General features: G+C 34.9%; 1 protein-coding gene across 3 annotated transcripts; it reads left to right on the top strand.

The window, feature by feature from the left end:
* The first annotated feature begins 7,791 nt into the window (after positions 1 to 7,791).
* LOC112738418 (novel plant SNARE 13) lies at positions 7,792 to 16,643 on the top strand. 3 transcript variants are annotated; one of them, XM_029291621.2, is made up of 11 exons: positions 7,831 to 8,207; positions 9,487 to 9,636; positions 10,143 to 10,235; positions 10,726 to 10,819; positions 11,099 to 11,136; positions 11,375 to 11,472; positions 15,210 to 15,289; positions 15,365 to 15,421; positions 15,509 to 15,601; positions 15,690 to 15,764; positions 16,161 to 16,643. In XM_029291621.2, the coding sequence occupies exons 3-11, from the start codon at positions 10,219 to 10,221 to the stop codon at positions 16,260 to 16,262; spliced, it is 654 nt and encodes a 217-aa protein (XP_029147454.1). In that variant the 5' UTR covers positions 7,831 to 8,207; positions 9,487 to 9,636; positions 10,143 to 10,218; the 3' UTR covers positions 16,263 to 16,643. The 3 variants fall into 3 exon arrangements, with proteins under 3 accessions (XP_025644652.1, XP_029147454.1, XP_072068092.1); XM_072211991.1 differs by lacking the exon at positions 7,831 to 8,207 and adding an exon at positions 8,670 to 9,432 and having other exon boundaries at positions 9,548 to 9,636; XM_025788867.3 differs by lacking the exon at positions 9,487 to 9,636 and having other exon boundaries at positions 7,792 to 8,207.
* The last annotated feature ends 4,846 nt before the right edge of the window (positions 16,644 to 21,489 follow it).

Raw genomic sequence — 21,489 nt, 5'->3', positions numbered from 1 at the left:
GCTTTGAGCATCAGTGGATAGGAGGGCCTAAAGGAATAAAATCCTGGCCTAAGCGGCTAAACCAAGCTGTCCCTAACCATGTGCTTGTGGCGTGAAGGTGTCAAGTGAAAACTTGAGACTGGGCGGTTAAAGTCAAGGTCCAAAGCAAAAGAAGAGTGTGCTTAAGAACCCTGGACACCTCTAATTGGGGACTCTAGCAAAGCTGAGTCACAATCTGAAAAGGTTCACCCAATTATGTGTCTGTGGCATTTATGTATCCGGTGGTAATACTGGAAAGCAAAGTGCTTAGGGCCACGGCCAAGACTCATAAAGTAGCTGTGTTCAAGAATCAACATATTGAACTAGGAGAATCAATAACACTATCTGAATTCTGAGTTCCTATAGATGCCAATCATTCTGAACCTCAATGGATAAAGTGAGATGCCAAAACTATTCAAGAGGCAAAAAGCTACAAGTCCCGCTCATCTGATTGGAGCTATGTTTCATTGACAGTTTGGAATTTATAGTACATTCTCTTCTTTTTATCCTATTTGATTTTCAGTTGCTTGGGGACAAGCAACAATTTAAGTTTGGTGTTGTAATGAGCGGATAATTTATACGCTTTTTGGCATTGTTTTTAGTATGTTTTTAGTAAGATCTAGTTACTTTTAGGGATGTTTTTATTAGTTTTTATGTTAAATTCACATTTCTGGACTTTATTATGAGTTTGTGTGTTTTTCTATGATTTCAGGTATTTTCTGGCTGAAATTGAGGGACTTGAGCAAAAATCAGATTCAGAGGTTGAAGAAGGACTGCTGATGCTGTTGGATTCTGACCTTCCTACACTCAAAGTGGATTTTCTGGAGCTACAGAAGTCAAAATGGAGCACTTCCAATTGCGTTGGAAAGTAGACATCCAGGGCTTTCCATCAATATATAATGGTCCATACTTTGGCTAAGTTTAGACGACACAAAAGGGAGTTGAACGCCAGTTCTATGCTGTTGTCTGGAGTTAAACGCCAGAAACACGTCACAAACCAGAGTTGAACGCCAGAAACACGTTACAACCTGGCGTTCAACTCCAAAAGAAGCCTCTGCACGTGGAAAGCTAAAGCTCAGCCCAAGCACACACCAAGTGGGCCCCAGAAGTGGATTTATGCATCAATTACTTACTTTTGTAAACCCTAGTAGCTAGTTTATTATAAATAGAAGTTTTTACTATTGTATTAGACATCCTGGATTGTATTTTTTGATCCTGTGATCACGTTTTGGGGGCTGGCCATTCAGCCATGCCTGGACCTTTCACTTATATATTTTCAACGGTAGAGTTTCTACACTCCATAGATTAAGGTGTGGAACTCTGCTGTTCCTCATGAATTAATGCAAAGTACTACTGTTTTTCTATTCAATTCAACTTATTCCGCTTCTAAGATATTCATTCGCACTTCAACATGAATGTGATGAACGTGACAATCATCATCATTCCCCCACGAACGCGTGCCTGACAACCACTTCCGTTCCACCTTAGATTGGATGATTATCTCTTGGATCTCTTAATCAGAATCTTCGTGGTGTAAGCTAGATTGATGGCGGCATTCATGAGAATCCGAAAAGTCTAAACCTTGTCTGTGGTATTCCGATTAGGATTCTGGGATTGAATGACTGTGACGAACTTCAAACTCGCGAGTGCTGGGCGTAGTGACAGACGCAAAAGGAGGGTGAATCCTATTCCAGTATGATCGAGAACCTCAGATGATTAGCCGTGCTGTGACAGAGCATTTGGACCATTTTCACAAGAGGATAGGATGCAGCCATTGACCACGGTGATGCCTCCAGATGATTAGCCATGCAGTGACAGCGCATCGGACCATTTTCACAAAGAGGATGAAAAGTAGCCATTGACAATGGTGATGTCCTTACATAAAGCCAGCCATGGAAAGGAGTAGGATTGATTGGATGAAGACAGTAGAAAAGCAGAAGTTCAGAGGAACGAATGCATCTCCATACACTTATCTGAAATTCTCACCAATGATATACATAAGTATTTCTATCTTTATTTTCTGTCTATTTCTTATTTATTTTCGAAAACTCCATAATCAATTATTATCCGCCTGACTGAGATTTATAAGATGACCATAGCTTGCTTCATACCAACAATCTCCGTGGGATCGACCCTTACTCACGTAAGGTTTTATTACTTGGACGACCCAGTGCACTTGCTGGTCAGTTGTATCGAAGTTGTGAATGAAAAACAATTTATTAAGACGTGCGTACAGAGTTTTTCGCGCCGTTGCCTGAGATCACAATTTCATGCACCACTCTATGTGATAGGGTGTTACAGTCAACATTGGGTGTATACTTACTAAAGAAGGAACATGTTGGGACAATTGATTATCAAAGGGTAACATTACTTCAATTTCAGAAATTGGCTTTGGAATCTGAGTCTAAGCTTTAAAATCCACTATTGTAATAGGGTGATGTGCAATTTCAATATTGGCAGTATAGTTTTTTGTATCATTTAATGAATATTCTAGAGAGGGATGTTGGAAAATCAAAGAAAAAAGGATATTAGTAGAAGGTTGAATAGAAGAAGAGGAATGGTTGCTATTACTGGGAGTCTTTCTATAGTGGGACTAATATTAGATAAAGTAGTTTTATTAAAGAAAAAGAGAGATAAGAGTTATCCTTCATAAAAAATAACATCTCTAGATATGATTATTTTTCTATTTTGTCCAAACATTTGTATACTTTTTAGTTTACAGCATAACGAAAAATGATATTGGGTTGGGATCTCAGCTCTATAGTTTATGATAACTATAAAGCCTAATATTAGGAAAACAAAAACACCCAAACACACGCAAAAATGAATAATTAGGAAAATGATGAAACAAGATTTCAAAAAGTAATTTGTGAAAAGTAATAGTGGATGACATTCTATTGATAAGATAAATAAAGGTAGATAAGGCCTCATCCCAAAATTGAAGAGGTAAAAAAGCAGTAGCCAAGAGAGCAAGTCCAGTTTTCATAATGTGTCTATTTTCTCTTAGCTAGATCATTTTGTTGTGGTGTGTACGGACAGCTTAATCTATACACAATGCCTTCATTCTTCAAGAATTTAATAAAAGTATTTGATAAATACTCTTTTTCATTATCTATTTGAAGAGATTTAGTGGAATATCCAAGTTGCTTTTCCATATATAACTTGTATTATCTGAAAACATGAAAGACTTGGAATTTATTTGTAAGTAAGTAAATGGTAGTATGTTTAGAAAACACATCCACAAAAGATACATAGTATTTATAACCATTATGAGATATAATAGGGGTAGGTATCCACACATTAGAAACAACCAGAGATAGGGAACATCATAAGAATAAGTAGAAGGAAAGTATGAAAGCCTATGTGATTTAGCCATGCAGTAGAATTTACAAACATTGAATGAAGAAGTAGTATTATTCATAGGTAAACCAAATTTAGACACAATAGTTTTTACAATAGCATGAGTAAGATGGCCAAATCTTAGATGATATACATCTAAGGAAGCACAACTAACAACAAACACAGCAAGATTAATTGGAGAAGAAATAGATTTTGGAATATCAACACGTTTAAACTTGTACATTCCTTTAACAGCTTTGCCTCAGAGAAGAACACCCTTGGTAGCCTTTGATTTAACAAAGCACTCATCAGGCCAAAAAGAGAAATAAACTTCGTTATCCCTTGCAAATATGAAAACACTAATTAAATTTTGAGTAATGGATAGAACTAGCAGCAAATCATATAATTTATATTTTCTATGAGTAGGTCAGCATTATAATAAGATTTGCCAACATTTTTTATTGTCATACCTGATCCATTTTTAGCATATGCCTGTTCTTTGCCTTAATATTCAAAGGATTATTGCAAATTGGTTGAATCAGGTGTGTATTGATGAGTTGCACCTGAATGAACATACCATGAAGAATCAATCATAATAGAAGGTGTTGCAATCATGGCTTTTGGATTATGAAAAGATGGAGAAGGTGAAAGAACAGTGTGCATGGAAGTGAAGGGAACACTTTGCTGAGCATGTTGGAATCTTTAATCAAACCTGAAATAGCAATAGCTAGCAACAAGGCCAAATTTGCCACAAATTTAGCATTGAGGTGTGGTGTTGGAGTTCCAATTGTTCCTTCCTCAGCTCCACAAAAATTTCTAACTCCGCGCTGATGGACATTTTCGTCATTTTAGAGCTAAAGGGCAAAATGGTAATCTCGTCACGTTCAAAGATTTAAATACTAGAAGAATTGTACCATGCCGGTCTTGGACATCAAGAAGACTAAAAGTCCGTCTCAAAAACAGTGGTGCTGAAATGGCGACAACTCATAAGACCCATTGGACTAAGGCAAGACAACAAGAAGCCCAACAATGCTCTTCAAATTCAATAGGAGGCATAATTAATTATTAATTTTTGAAATTATTAGGCCTTTATTTTTAATTTGTTTTGCTGTTAGAGTTTGTTAGAAGATTTGTTTTAGTTTTGATTTGCTTAGTAGTATTTTTAGGAATTTTAAATTTAAAAATCAAATCTGATCTAATTCATTAAGATCAAATCTGATCTAATCCATTAAGATCAAATCTGATTTAAATTTTAAAATCTTATTTTATCTTTTTGTTAGTTTGTTAGGGGCCTATTTAAACACGTAAGACCATTTGGAACAACTTTGATGAATAAAATTTCCTTAGTGCTTTATGCATATTTTTTTTTTTTTTTGTGATTAAGTGAGGTGAGTGATTTGCTTCGCTTGTTGCATGGAGAAGATTGGATGATTCAATTTTCATCCCTCTGATCTAGGTTGTCAAAGACAAGTTCTTTGAAGGTCTAGTAGGAAAACCCTTCGGTGACCTAGGTTGCTAAGAATAAGTTTCTTAGAAGTTTAGTAGAAAAACCTTTATCTATCTTTTTATGTTTCTGCTGTGTCTTTGGGTATACCCTTTACTGCTTATCTATTGTGATATAACCCCTAGCGCCCAATCTATTTCTTATCATCTCCCCTTTATCTATCTTTTTATTTTTATCACATGCCTTCTTCTACCAAAGGGTGGACGACCAAGAATGTTGTTGTTGTTGCCTCTACCAGAATTATAAGAGATTTCCTGAGATTTGAGTTAGAGGATTGAGTAAAATTAACCTGAACCATTGAAAATTATGGTTTCTTAAATCTTTCAATTATGTCATCTTCAGCCATAAGCAAAGCTTCAAGATTAGGGATGCAGGATCTTTCATTGTGAACATAGTAATGAAGGGATGATAATCTTCATTCAAACCATCTAAGATAACATTGGTATAATCTAAGTTTGTGAGTGGTGATCCTACTGCTACTAAAATCAATAAATTTTTTTTATTTGAAGAAGATAATCTGAGGTAGATGCCAATTTCTTGACTGATTTCAATTGCAATTGCAATTGTCTAATTCGATCTTTAGTATGAGAGGCAAAGTAAGTGTGAATTCTGCTCCATATTTCATGAGCAAAGTAACATTCAATAACTCTATACTTGAAAGATTCATCCATCGAAACAAAGAACCATGATGTGACATTATAGCCATTAACTCTCTAATCTTGATATTTCTTTGATTTTGTTTGTGATGTCTGATTTGGATTGCTCTCAATTTTTGGAGGAATTTTCTCTTTTTCAAGATGATGTTGAAGTTGTTGTCCACATATAGAGAGAGTAGCTTGATGGTGCCATATAAAAAAGTTTGTTTCTGTGAGTTTATCAGCTACATAATTATTGAAAGATTTGTTGATTTGGTTGATAATGCTTAAAAGAGGTTGTGTAGATAAAGGTGGATTTTCCATTACTGAAACTGGAGTATTGTTGTCAGCCATGGATCATAACCTTAGCTCTTGGTACCATAAAGAAATGAGGGACTTGTGTTTAATGGAATCAAATTGAAAGTAAAGATGATAGATCATGTTTAATAGAATCAGATTGAAAGTGAAGATGATGGAAGAGAGAGAGAGAGAGTTGAATGTTAATAAAGTGATTACAATAAATGTATATATGATTTTGTATAAGCCAACATATATAGCAGCAACAAAAGCCTTCTCTTATAACCAACTAAGTAACTTTTATAACAAGAAACTTAACTTCCTAACAAACTAGTTAGTTATACACACTCTATCACTCTCGGATATGAAATTACTAATTTACCCTAATTTATATAAATACATAAATCTATTTTTTGAATTTATTAATCTTAATTCTTGTCTCCAATTCGAATTTTTCTTTGTTCTTCTAAATTTTCACTCATACCTAGCCTCGATTTATCTCTTTCTCTCTCTTTCTTTGCCTCTCAAGTCCATTACTACATCGCCTAATCTCGCTCCAAAGAATTATATTGAAAGATATTTTTATGTTGTTTTGTTTTATTTTATTTTCATAATAAATATTTTTTAAATTTTGTTCTATTATGTTTAATTGATTATTTTATGATGATTATATTATGTCTCTTTTTTGTTAATTTTTTCCTAAAAAAATTTCAAAGAAAGGGATAATTAAATGGAAACTTACGAAGAAAATATGAAAATGACAAGGGATAATTTTTTAAAACAAGCATGAAGGACAGGAAAGGGATACCTGCCATGTCCTCACTGTACCTATTACCATGTCTAACTAGCAACAGAGATCCAACATGAGCTAATTTGAGAGGAAACGCGTAAACTTTATCCAAATTAGGCCTTAAGAGAATGAACCTAGGTTAGATTTAAGATCCTAATATTAGACCTAGGTTAATCTTACTTGCTTGAGGTATTAGGTTAATCGGTATAACAAATACAATATTACTAAACATTATAACTATTTATATATAAAAGTTGGATATATTTATAAGAAAATATTTAATTACAAAACATTTTCAATAAACTTTTTTCTCTTTCTTAGTTTTAAATATTATTTACTAATGAATAGAAAAATAAAAATTATAATAATAATTTACATTCACATAATTAAAATAAGTATAAAACAAGATTTTATTTAGTTAGGGCAGTGATTCTTGAAATTGGAGAGAAGTTTATTACGCATATAAGCCAACATACAAATACAAGCACAGGACCAAGTCAAAATTTTCAACATTACTCCCCTTTGTTTAAATGCGTTTTTTACCCTCATATTAATATATACATGATGTTACTTATATCTAAGACTATTATGTAGGATAATTTTTTTTTTTATATTTTTGTAATGACTATATAAATAATTTTATATGTAAATCATCTAATTTTTATAATATACGATCTATTGCATAATTTTTTTTATATGAATATATTAAAAAATTTAAAAAATAAGATATTATTTATAATATTATTTTATATATAAAATAAGAAACTTAAGTTATTATCTCGAATAGAAAGAATAATAGTACCAATAGTTTTTTACTTAATAATATTGAAAAAATATATGAATGCTGATATTTTTTAGTAAGAAAATAATAATAAAAGTTATTAATTAAGTTATTTATATAATAAAAAATTAAATAATTTTTTAATTAATAAAAAATAAAATCATTATTACCACATACTATAAATTTTAGAGAAAAAATTATAGATAATAAATTAACTCTTAATAAATTATACATCAAATATTATTAGTTACTACCAAAATTATATATTATTAATTATTTTAAAATAAATTAATTCATATTGATATCAAATAATATTTATTTAAAATTATAATTTAAATTTCCATCGGAGACACGGAAAATGAAACTTTTTTTTTTTTGGTGGCTACACGGAAAATGAAACTAGTTATAATTAAAATGCATCCAAACAAAAATAAATATAAATGTAATTAAATACAATTAATTATTTGTTAGCAGAAAAACAACTGTATTCTGTTCTCCAAAACTCCCCCTTTGGCCTTTTCTGTTCCCGGTGCTCTTGCTTCCCTCTATTTCCTTCTGAATTCTATTTCAATTGAAACCTAATCTGCCACTTTCTCATTCTCCTTGCGCTCTCCATTCCTTCACTTCCCCTCTCTCTGATTCTCGCGGCAAAATCAACTGATAATGCATCTTGCGCAAAGACTCGCCAAATCGACAAGCTAGGGTTTCCTCCAGAAAATTCGGTTCTCGCCGGGGTTTTGCGGAGGAGACGCAGTCGCCGGCAGCAATGGCTACCAGCTTGCAGATGAGCCCTCAGGTGGAGCAGATCCTCGGCAAAATCCGCGATAACTTTCGATTCCTGGCGTATGTAACTTAATTTTACTACCTCTTCAGATTCAGTTATGCAATGTTTTCGTGTTCGAAAGTTTTTCACCTCTGCTCGTATATGATGTTAGAGGGTGCAAGTTAAACTTGTTGCGAATTTTGGGATGTGAATCATACTCGTTTAGCATCTTATTTAGTTAGGGCAGTGATTCTTGAAATTGGAGTGAGCAAAGGGGATAATGTTGAAAATTTTGACTTGGTCCTGTGCTTGTATTTGTATGTTTAAGGTTTATAGGCTTAATGATATTTGTGAATTTAGGAATTGTATGGTTTGAAGCGGTGTAGTGATGGCCAGTTATGTATTTATTGAGGTAGCTCATTGTACACAAGTTATGTTATGCTTAGTGAAATGAGCATGGGTGGATAGTGGTGCTACTAGAAGAAGCTATGTCTTGAGAGCCACTAGATTTTGTGAGATATTTCTGTTTTTTATTTTAGCAGGAAAATGCTGCATTGAGGACAAGCTATATTCCGTTACTGTTTGATATTAAGATATGCAATTCCATTTTTGACTTCTTGTCCTCTAATCTCTTTGTAATAGTATCCTTATCTTTATTAATACTATATTCTTTTCTCTCCCAAAAAAGAAGCTATTGATGTTGATCAGGATGCTAATAGTGCCCCCTTCTCCCACGGAAAAAGGCTATTGATGTTGGTCAGGAGACTAGTAGACTTTTTTTGCAGTTTTTAGTTCCCAATCTATCTGAAGAGAATAATTGGCTTTAAATGCACAAGTATATAAATAAAAAATGAATGTGATGTATAAAATTCATTATTTGAAAAGCTTCCTTAACCTTATAGTTGCATTTCCAGTTAACAGCACAAGTGTATATCGATCAATCATTTTTAGGTTTATTTTATTTATTATTATGTTTTCTCTAGGTGCTTTGGTATTCCCATATGACATAGATCTTTTCTGTTAAAACAATGATCTCTTGAGATTTAGTATGATCATTTGGGTTGCCTCTTTTGCAGTGATGGGCTGGAGGCTATTATTTATTTATTTATTTTTGATAAAAGAATAACATCACTAAGATAGTGGGAAGAATAATAAAGCAAATGGAAGGATAAGAGGTCCTCCTTACGGAGCAAAAAAGCAAACAAAAGAAAAAGTTATCTATGGAATGTAGCTTTCCAATCTCTCAACTTGTTTGAGAGGAGAAGTGCTCTGGATAGATCATGAGCTTTACAAAAAATAGTGGCCGTATGTTTAATTCTATCCCTTTAAACTTGCTTATCTCAAAATCTGTGATTGAAGGTACATAAATGGTTCTCTAATCAAATATTCCAAATGGTGGCATATACTGCACATTGCACAGATATTTTGCTTCTTTCCTACTCCCCAGATCAGAACCCAATAAAGAGAAATTAATCTAAGGTTGTAAGGCACACCCAGCAATCATCAAAGGTACTAAATAAACTAACAAAGTATTCAATAAGAAAAAACAGCCACTAGATTATACAAAAAACAGATGTGCTATTGATTCTAAATTTGCCCCACATATAACATACCTAACAACTACGAAGTCTTATCCCACTAGATCTGATCTTCTTCGTGGATCAAATGGCATCATATTGCCCTTATATAGAGAACACATAACAAACATATTAGGGGAAATTGCCTTAATGTGGCCTTCAAACCTGCTGATGTTATTGTTGGTGTTAATTAATGTTGTTGACCATAGTTATCCGAGTAAAGTATTTCTTGAAGGCTGTTATGTTATCCTTCCTTTATTTGTCTTTGTTCAAGCAATGTATTTATTTGTAATTATCTCTGCTTTCTTGTGTATCCTTTGCTGTAGCCACTTTCGCAGTTACTAATTCTTTCTGAAGTGAAATAAATAAAGTTCAATAGATCTATAATCTTTTCAAGTATTCCTATATAGTAATAAAATATTTTCATTTAACATCCAGAAATGGCTTCCAAAGGCTTGATAAGATTAAAGATTCCAATAGACAAAGCAAGCAGCTGGAAGAACTCAAGGATAAGATGGTGGAGTGTAAAAGGTTAGTTAAGCATTTCTGTGGTTGTAAACTTGTAATCTTGCTATATCTCAGTGACAACTGTAACTTTGAGTTGAGTAAGAAGAAAAATGTAGGTTCCATTCATATTGACTTTACTGGTTAACTTTTCCTCATGAATTGACTTGCAGAAATCTTTTTACTTTGTTAATAACTAATTATCATAAAGAAAATTTCTGCCTAGGAATTTTACCGTCCATTGCAGTATCCAGGGGTCGAATGTTGTATAATAAGAGCAGCACACAGAGTCTTCTGCTTGTAGGTCTTGTAGAAGCTCCATTTTTGTTGTGAAAGTTCTCATCCTTTGTTATCCTTATAATTAGGTGCTTTCCAGATTTTTTATTTTCCAATTCACTTTTCTGTTGGTAGGCACAAGTGGTGAAGACATTTTAATGTGATCTGCTGTAGTTTGCTATTTCCTTTATCAATGCATCCCCAACTTTCTGGAGTATGAAGCCTTATGTTTTTATTACAGGTTGATAAAGGAGTTTGATCGAGAAATTAAAGATGAAGAGGGAAAAAATCCCCCAGAAGTGAACAAGCAACTTAATGATGAAAAACAATCAATGGTTAGTGCCGAAAACCTTTCTATTTTGGATGCTCATGTTTTGGAAGGGGTACAATATCTTCAACCTCAAAGTATTATGAATGTGGCGATATTTTTCTTTTCACATCTTTGTAAATGATTTGCATTGCTAAATGTGAGTCTCAGGCTTTTTCATCATGATCTAGGGTGGGGTAGATTTGGTTGTTCTCATGCTCATTCATAAATTAAGTCATTGCTTCTTGTTGCACTAGAACTGCTGATTGTTTATGTTTGCTTACAATGGTCCCTTCTTTTTTTGCAGATCAAGGAACTAAATTCATACGTGGCTCTGAGAAAATCGTAAGCTGACACCTCATATTTCTGTTTCTGCAGTTAAAATAAAATAACTCTTCTATGTAAAGACACGTAGGTCTTAGAACAGATAATATGGTTAATACCATTTTCGTGTGCTCATTACTATCAATAATTCAAAATATTATCTCTTTTCCCTTTACAGTATTTATGTTCATCCAAAAGTACCATAATCCTTTTGGTTATTTGAATGGAGGATTTATACTATTATATGGATGATTGATAGGTATCTGAATACCCTTGGTAATAAGAAAGTTGAACTTTTTGACATGGGAGCAGGAACAAGTGAACCTACAGCTGAACAAAATGTTCAACTAGCATCAGGTAAAATATTCCAGCCTTCTTTTGCTCTTAATATGTTAAGTTGGTGATTATCTTTGGTTTATAGGCATGCTGCTGCTGTATGCAAATGTTTAGGTATTGTATTTTTATTTGTATTTTTCCTGATACCTGCTGTATACAATTTGATACTATTATGAATCTGTCACGTAATCTCTGGTAGAAGCTTCATGTATATGGTTAATTGATAATGGTTTGACCTGAGTCTTAAGTAACTCACTGACTGATTGTTATCTCTATAGCTACCTATTCTAAGTTCTAACTTTTCCTTTAAAAAAAAAACTGTTCCAACTGTTGTATCACTCGAGTTATACTGCTAGAGCACATGGTCTGAGCTTGATAATCTGCACAACCAACCACAAACTGTTGAAGTTTCGGTACACAGTTTTCCCCATCATACACCAAGCAACGGACCATTTTTTCCATTCAACGTTTCCTTTTCTCAGTTTCTCGAGAGAGAAAAAAAAAAGAAGAATCAAATAGAAACAAATTGTAGGGAATTTTAGAATCTGGATCATGTCATAAATGACCAGAGTCTGACCCACAAGGCGCAGCAAACTAGAGTGCAAGATTGCAACAAGAATTGAAGAACATTGTTTGTACAAATTTTGGCACCAAATCAAATGATTCACATGCTTTTCATGGGACAACGGTGACAACGGTGACCATGTGCTGATTTACCCAATGACGATCTAAGCTTGTGTCCAAACTAATTTCAAACCATACAAGTTTAATTGTGTAGTATGTAGGGATGTCAATGGGGCGAGGCAGGGGATGCCTCCCCGCCCCTGCCCCAAGATTTACTCCTCGTCCCCGCCCCGATCCCCGCCATTGGGGGGGGGGGGGGGAGATAATTGTCCCCATCCCCGTTCCCTGTGTTCCCCGCAGGCTCCATTCCCCATCTCTCTATATTGAATATTTATATGGAAATTATAGGAAAAAATTTTTTAAAAATAAAAAAACATTATTACAACACAAACATATCTTATCCAAGATTACAAGTGGAAATACAAAATAATAAATCATAGTCCATAAAACAAAATCTTGAAATACAACTTCCATTATAAAAAAAAAGCCATAAAATAAAGTCTTCAACATCAAATATTTTTCCATTGTCAGAATACAACATCCAACAAATAACTCCATGTTTTCTATTAAAACAACACAAACATGAATATGTTAACATACATAAAAAACAAGAATACCATATATTAAATAAAAATTTGACATAATAAAAAAAATAATAAACTAAACTCCTAAATCCCCTGTATTCATCTCATAGTCCCAAGGAATTGGAATTTTCGACCTTGGTTTACCTATATTATATCAATCAACAATAGGAGTCAAGCTAAAACTATCCATCCTGTACATAAACAGCAAGATTTAATATAGAAACACTAAATTAAGATTTAATACAGAAACACTAGATTCTAGCTCAACTTCAGATACAAAGAGAAAATTCAGAAAACAAAAAAAGATTAAATCAAATACAAAAGATACATAATAAATCAGCAGAAACAGCAAAAAACAGAGAAGGATAAACTATAAACTGCAATAAATCAGCAAAAAGAACACATAACAGAAGAGATTATACAGAGAACACATAACAGAGATTATATAGAGGAGATTTTAGACTGCAATAAATCAGCAAAAACGGCAAAAAACACAGAAAGGGATAAATTATAAACTGCAATAAATCAACAAAAAGAACACATAATAGAGCAGATTATTCAGAAAACACATAACAAAGATTATACATAGGAAGAGTATCAAACCCTAACTGTTTCATAATTATAAACCCTATGTGTCTAAGTGCAATAGATTACAGGGGATTATACAGAAAACACATAACAGATATTATACAAAGGAGATTTTAAACTGCAATAAATCGGCAAAAACGGCAAAAAAACGGGAAAAGAGCATCAAACCTGAAATTAGGTGAAAGTGGAGGTGGAGGAGGAGGAGGAGGAGGAGGACAACAGGGCTGTGGTGGGGGAATGCGACGGCGAGTTCTTTCGACGAATTGGGGGGACGCTTTGGCGACTTCTTTTGACAAGTTGAGGAGACCCGACGGCGAGGCAGGGAACAGCGCGGTGCGGAGGGGGAACTGCGCGGTGTGGTGATGTCGCGGTGCGGGAGAGAGAACAGCGCCGGAGAGAGAACGCCACGGTGCCTGGTGATGTCGCGGTGAGTGGGATGGCGAGGTGAAAAGGAGAGTGGCAAGGGAGGTGGCTGGCTGGGTGCAGAGAGGATGGAGAGAACAGAAAAGGGGGGTGTCGCGAGGGCTTAGGGGTGAGGGTAACTGGGTGAGTGCAGCGCTAGTGAGGGGGAAAAGGAATTAGGGTTCTCACTTTTTCTATATAGAAAAACTCTTGGAGGCCAGCAATTTTAGTATTTTTCCAACACATACTAAATTGTCATTTTACTAATTTATGTATGCAAATTCTGAAAAATATGGGTGTAAATTGTATTGATTTATGGGTGCAAACTGTATTGATTCATGTGTGCAAAACTCTAGTAAATATAGGTGTAGATTATATACTTCTTGTATGCAAAACGTCTGTAAATATGGGTGCAAATTATTGCTGGTTAAGTGCGAGCCAAAAATGATAATATTTGCTGGCCATGTAGCATTACTCTTCTATATATATGGAAGGTGAAATGACTAAAAAACCAAAGTGAGATAAACTATTAAGGGTGTTTAAGTAATTTAATATATTCGGGGATTAGCGGGGACGCAGACGGGGATCCCCGCTCGGGTCCCCGCACCTGCTTCGGGGGAATTTTGTCCCCTATCCCCGTCCCCGCAGGGAAACTTCTCTGTCATCAAGGCCCCATTCGGGGCGGTCCCCACGGGGATCCCCACCTCCTAGGGAGTTTAGACATCCCTAGTAGTATGTGCTCTACATTCATCAAAATTAACAAAAGAATGCTTTTAGGATTTATGTATAAATATATATGAAATTTGATTGTGAAAGATAGAAAGCTTGAATCGTGTAAAAGTCGTGCAAAAGTGAGATCTCAAGAGGAGAATGTTTTCTACCCATTTTTTTTTAAATTTTATGTTTTAAAAAAATGGGTAGAAAACAAATGTGTGTCTGTGTTTTATTATCTTATTTATTTTTGACTGTTCTGATGGCCTCACACTGGCCTCAATTCTATATGGTTCATCACATCATGATATTTAAGAGGGTTGGATTATAGACACACAGTTGCAGAGACTATACACCTGATTCACTAAAGTTCATCAAATTCTTGACTGTTCTTATGGCCTCACACTGGCCTCGATTCTATATGGTTCATCACAACACGATATTTAAGAGGGATGGATAATAGACAAACAGTTGCCGAGACTATACACCTGATTCACTGAAGTTCATCAATTTCATGATTATTCATGGTGGCATCCTTAAAGGCAAATGGATTTACTGGATGTATGCCTAATGCAATGGAAGGTGTATAAATAAGATGATCCAAACTCTCCATTGAGTTAGAATTCATATCTGCGTTTTTCCCATTGTAACCTGTCTCCATCTATCATCTTTCCATTGTATCTGTATGCTAATTTTTGCATTGGCATAGCAGGCATCATCTTTGTTGGCATGATACTTGAATTTTTGGGTTGGGGATTGGGCACTTGCCCTTTCTCTGCATGTTTTTGTTCTCGTGTAGTGATCGAAGAATATATCTCACCAAATTGACCCATTTGGCTTATTGTATAGAAATGTCTAATCAAGAACTTATCAATGCTGGGATGAAGCAAATGGATGAAACTGATCAGGCTATTGAAAGATCTAAACAGGTGTGACTTACATCAGATTCAGAATTAGACTTCGTTGCTTGTTTATGTTCATTCTTAAATTTATACAAAATGTAGGTTGTTCATCAAACAATCGAAGTAGGCACCCAAACTGCTACTACCTTGAAGGGCCAAGTAAGTGTTTTATGTCAAATTCACTTTTAAAAAGGGGAAATCATATCCTATCAAACATTTGATGTGTCTTGTCATCAAATTGTGCAGACTGAACAAATGGGTCGGATTGTTAATGAGCTTGATTCAATTCAATTTTCAATTAAGAAGGCCTCGCAGCTTGTGAAGGAGATTGGCAGACAGGTTGATTTTATTTTTGTTTGTTTGTATGCAATATAAACTTTTTAAACATCGGCCATGACTTATACTCTACGTTACGTCCTGTTATCAGGTAGCTACTGATAAGTGCATCATGCTGCTTCTGGTGCTTATTGTCTGTGGTGTCATTGCCATTATTGTTGTGAAGGTACTATCTTCATTCGATCTATTAATTTCATCAATTTGTCACTGATACTTTCTCTCGTGAAATCCAATACCTTGTTTTAAGGAAGAAAATAAAAATGTTAAACTAAATTATGCTGCTCAGGCCCCAAAACTACTAACAAAAACAAGAAACTCCTGTGCAGAGAACTCACTTGAAAATAATATTTAGATTGGATTATTAGATATTTTTAAACCTTTATTTTTATTTATGTATTAATTTTTTAGAATTGAATAAAATGATGGTAGAAGAAAATAGTTGCAGAATGATCCGTGCAAGCAAATTTGCCGTTGAAATACTTGTATGTTTTTTATTTTGCCAACTGGTTATGTTATGCAAGATGTCCATGCTTCTGTTTTAACCGACTCTTGCACATTGCAGATTGTGAATCCCCACAACAAAGATATCAGGGATATCCCAGGGTTAGCGCCTCCTGCTCCAAGCAGAAGACTTTTGTACCTAAGGACTGAACATTTTGATTAACTCTTTTTTACAGTTCTATCCATCCTAATCCTACCAACCGTATTCTTGGTTACCATGGACGACGATGAGATAGTCGGAAGAAAGAATTTCTTGCCGGAGTTGTGCATATTCTGTTTGTGATTCTATGTAAATCACACGAGCTTCTCTTGCTTTGCTTTGAGTGCCATGTTTCTTTATGTATCATTCCCGAGATGTTGTAGGGTTAGAAAAAATAATTTTCCAGTGTGGGATTTACGGTGTACATGTCCAATTCAAAGGAGATTTGCGTTTTCTTTTCTTCTTTTTCTTTTTATTGTTAAATTTATTATTTTTCTTTCTTCTTGTCTCATGGATTGGGTCTTGTAAATTACATTTATTCCAGTGTGTGTTTCCTGCTCTTCATATTTTTAATTTACTCATGAAATTCTCTTCCTTGACTCTAAATTGAGATATAAACGGTGTAAATGAGGAGCAGCGTGCTAACTTTTATTAGTTTATATTCAAATTTGACCATGTTCGGAGCACGTACTTTTTAATTTCTAATCCTAGGATTATTTATAAGTAACAATGCCGTTCATAGTCTTTTCTCCGATGTGGCGGCTAATTGATACGTACTAGGAAGACGACGGATGAACTATATTTGCATCATTATTTATTTTTAAAACATAAAATAATTTATACTAAAATGTCCATGTTATCTTGGATCTGATTCGATTGTTGCGGGTATTGTACTTGAACTTAAATAGTCTGGATATCGGATCAAAGATTGTGGAATCCGACTCAATTTTCTAATTATCCAAAATATTATATTAAAAAAAATAAGTAGTGTATATATAATATATGTGACCCTAATATCACTCGGTCCCAACTATTAAAAAAATAATTGTAATGTACAATCATTTAATTTTTATTCTTACTTTTATTTTTTGTTATAGACTATTTTTCTTTTTAATTTTTTTTTTACAAATTTAAATTTGATCGAGTAACTAATTATCCAAACCGATTTAAACCTATATTTAATTGGTTCGATTCAGGTACAATCACAAAAAATACACCAATTCAACCTAATTCGAACCGATCAATTTTGTTCTAATCGGTTCCCATTTTTACTCAAATCTAACCTAAACAGACTCGATTACACCTCTACTATTATCAATTACAAAATGACAAAAATAACTTGTTGATCAATTTGACAAATAAAAATGTTTGGTAACCAAGTGTTTTTAGTAACCTAGTCGAACCAAATCATGCTGTATGTATCCTCATACACACATTTATTCTCTGTCTTCTCATTCTTCTTTCGCATTGTCTTCTTCTCATTCTTTTTCTTCTATGTCTTCTCTGTATCCTTTTTCTGCCTTCTTCTTTTTCCTTTTTTGCATGTTCTTTGTTTTTCGTTATGTTTCTTTTATTTTCTTTTGTTTCTCTCTTTTAAAATAAAAAAAATAAAAACAAGAAAAAGAGAAAAAAAAAAAAACTTAAAACAAAGAAGTAAGAGCAACATAGAAAAAGAAAAAAGAAGTAAACAAAAAAGAAGCCATAGAAGAAGATATTTCTTTGTATAGATTTTTTTTGTGTTTTTAAAATTATGAATTTCTATGTTCTTTTAATATTTTATCTATGTAATAATTTTGCATTCATCTTCACAAATTTCTGTGTTTAACTTTATAAATTTCTATGTTTTTTATTTTTTTAAAATTTTAGTAACAAATTTTTGCACAAAACATTTGAAAAAAAAAAAAGAAATCTTTTAGGGAAAATGCAGAAGTTTGTCGACGAAAATACAGAAATTTTGTATCTTTTTATTTTATTTTTTTGTTTCTCTTCTTTCACAACAAACACACATTTTTGAAGAAAAAAACGGAGAAATTTGCAAACGAAGATACAAAAGTTTTGCTATATTTTTATTTCTCCTCTTTTTTTTAAATTTTTTTAAATTTATCTTTTTATTAATTTATTTAACTTATATATATATATAACAGGGACGGTTCTACTTATAGTGGTGTGGGGGCAAGCGCCCCCACTACGATTTGGAATTTTTTTGAGTAGTATATAATAATAATATTTATTTGTCCCTATTAGATTATTAAATTTGACCCCACAATAATTTTTTATTCAACTTTTGATATTTAATCGTCCATTTAAAAATTTTATATTAGAAATTTGTTAGAATGATCAATTCTCAAATTTAAACGAAATTAGTGTTCTTTTTTAAAAATCAACTCAAAAGAATATTATTTATCTTCTTTTTAAATTAGCTTTAATTTTTGCATAGCAACTGTATTAATTGAAAGAACTTTTTTAACTATAAGTATCAATAAGAGTCGACTTCTAATTGTGTTGGTAGGAAGTGAATTTCTAAATAATTATTTAGTAATATATATAAGAAAAGAGAAATTTTGATGGTAGTGTTAAGAGAAAAATTATTTAATTTTTTAAAATATAAAACCTAAAATAATAGAATTTTAAATTATATATTATTATTTAAATTACTATTTTAATATTATAATTTATATATTAGATATTTTGAAGGCTAATCATATTTTACAATAATAAAATATAATCATAACAATAATCATGTTATATGTACATAAAAAATAATCCATTGTATAAAATATATATATTAAAATATAAAATATACATTAAAAATAAGTTAAACAACACATATATTTATACACAGATATATAATGGTTAATAGATAATTTAATATTTAATTTTTTATATACACATTATTTTTATTATAAAAATTATTATAATGTTATATAAATTTTGTCCCACTACTAAAATTTTCTGGATCCGTCACTATATATATATATATATATATATATATATATATATATATATATATATATTTGTGTTTATTATGTAGATATTTTTAAATAATTGTTCACTATATATGATATTTTTGTATAAATACTATTAAATATTTACTAAAATGATATAAATATATATTTTATCTTCGTATGCTTAATGAAAATCACTACGTTGTTATAAAATAAAATAATTATAAATAAAATGACTGAAATATGAGCATCGTAAATTGAATAAGATGAATATTTATATTATTCCTTTAAATAGAATGACAAGAAATCAGTTAAAAATATCATCAAAATTTTTCGTCTAATCTATCTATAATTCAAATTTTCTTTTTCCATGATTTAATTTTCATTATATTTTGTTACAGACCACTACAAGTTCAGTCCAACTAACCGCCGAGTCGGGGCGCCACCTCTGACCCAGACTCAAGCTATCCCTCACAAGGAAAATCCAACGGGTCGGTCCATAAAGTCCGACCCAACCGACGTCCAACCTCACCACTTGCGCAACCCAACGCACCACACTTAGCATACCGGTCGGGTCGGCTTTCCCGGGGCAACACCTGAAGCCATGACCCGAAGTCCAGGACGGCCAGCTCCCCCCACGTGGACAGGGACAGCTCACAAGCGCCCTGACCAGTGGGCTAGGTCATTTTTAGGCACACCCAGCACAGTATATAAGGGGAGAGGTCAGCACTCCTCCCGAGGTACACATCACCTTACCTAATTTGGCCATCCTTTCGTACGGACACTGACTTGAGCGTCGGAGTGTCCTTGCAGGTGGCCATCCCCCCTCGTCCGTTCAATCGTCGGCTTCACCAATCTCCCGCTTAAACCTAAAGACCCGTTCCAGGTTGCTCCAGGATCTCACCCCCTTATCCTTCCACCACCACCCGATCCGTCGAGTACCTGACATCCACAGGTAACGAACATTGGCGCCGTCTGTGGGGATCCCGGAGCAGACATGGAGTGACCCCCCACTTTGGAGGAACTCCGCGGAGGAGGCGGGGCCCGCCTGAGCAGGACAAGTTTGACAGCCCGTGCCGGCGAACAGCCACGGTCTTCCGTTCAGCCGAACTAACAAATATACACCAAGGCCCCCGAAAGACGTCCCTTCGGAGGAATGGGGGCCGACCGTGCCAGGATCATGCAGGAACTCAGACATAGAGTACAAAACCTTGAGCGAGAGCTAGCAGCGAGGGGCCGACCCCACGGAGACATCAGCCACACCCACGGTGACGCCAGCCGATCCCACACCCGCACTCGCTCCCCCTCCCGAGGACACGATAGCCGTGAAATGAGCCTAACAAAGCGCGACGAGGCGCATACACAAGCGACCTCCCGACCTACCCAAAGCAGGTTCGAGAGCCACTGGGAGTCCCGGAGAGGGAAAGCCAAGAAACAACAGGATCCCATTATCATGGGAGCCACTCCTTTCCACCCTTCGATCCTCAAGGTCTAGCTCCCGAAAAACATCGACAAGCCGACAGACATGAGGTACGACGGGACTAAGGATCCCCAGGAGCATATCACAACCTTTGAAGCAAGGATGAACTTGGAGGGGGTAGGCGACGCGGTCAGATGCCAAGCATTCCCTGTGACGCTAGCCGGCCCAGTGATTCGATGGTTCAACGCCCTCCCACAAGGATCCATCACAGCTTTCGCGGACATCTCCCAAAGCTTCCTGGCTCGGTTCACGACACGCATAGCCAAGGCAAAACACCCAATCAACTTGCTGGGGGTTACCCAAAAACCCGGGGAGCCAACCAGGAAGTTCCTAGACAGATTCAACGATGAGTGTCTAGAGATTGACGGCCTTACGGACTCAGTCGTTAGTCTCTGCCTAACAAACGACCTGCTAAACGAGGACTTTAGGAAGCACCTCACTACCAAGCCTGTCTGGTCCATGCAAGAAATTCAAAGCGTGGCCAAGGAATACATCAATGATGAGGAAGTGAGTCAGGTTGTAGCAGCCAATAAACGGCAGCTCCCGAACCCCCCCGGCTTGGAAGGCCCCCCAGGTCGACAGATACAAGGAAGCCCCCTGGCACGGCACCCTTGGCAAGCAGTCCAAGCAACCCCCATGGTTAGGAAGGTTCACGAACTACACACCACTCACGGCACCCATAGTGGAAGTTTACTAACAAATCACAGACAAAGGAATCCTATCCAGACCCAGACCATTGAAAGAGAGAACAGGAGGCAACAAAAGCCTCTACTGCGATTACCACAAGGGGTTCGGCCACAAGACCTAAGACTGCTTCGATCTTAAAGATACTTTAGAGCAGGCCATAAGAGATGGAAAGCTGAGCAAATTCTCCCAGCTCATCAGAGAGCCGAGGAGGCAAGAGTGCGAATGCTCCGAGGAAGACCGCAGCAGCACTATCAAGCCAAGGCAGAAAACCATAGGGGACGCCAACAACCCCCCAACC

Source organism: Arachis hypogaea, chromosome 13 (genome assembly GCF_003086295.3).
Source record: "Arachis hypogaea cultivar Tifrunner chromosome 13, arahy.Tifrunner.gnm2.J5K5, whole genome shotgun sequence".
NCBI lineage: Eukaryota > Viridiplantae > Streptophyta > Magnoliopsida > Fabales > Fabaceae > Arachis > Arachis hypogaea.
Note: the sequence above shows the minus strand (reverse complement) of the source record. Positions and strands in the feature narration are given on the sequence as shown.

What these genes read in the sequence shown, in the direction of transcription:
- LOC112738418 (XM_025788867.3), top strand. Translation starts at nt 8,131, where the DNA reads ATGGCTACCAGCTTGCAGATGAGCCCTCAGGTGGAGCAGATCCTCGGC. An exon ending in AAATGTTCAACTAGCATCAG is followed by an intron (nt 11,473 to 15,209) that starts GTAAAATATTCC and finishes CTTATTGTATAG; the next exon opens with AAATGTCTAATCAAGAACTT. An exon ending in TTGCCATTATTGTTGTGAAG is followed by an intron (nt 15,765 to 16,160) that starts GTACTATCTTCA and finishes TGCACATTGCAG; the next exon opens with ATTGTGAATCCCCACAACAA.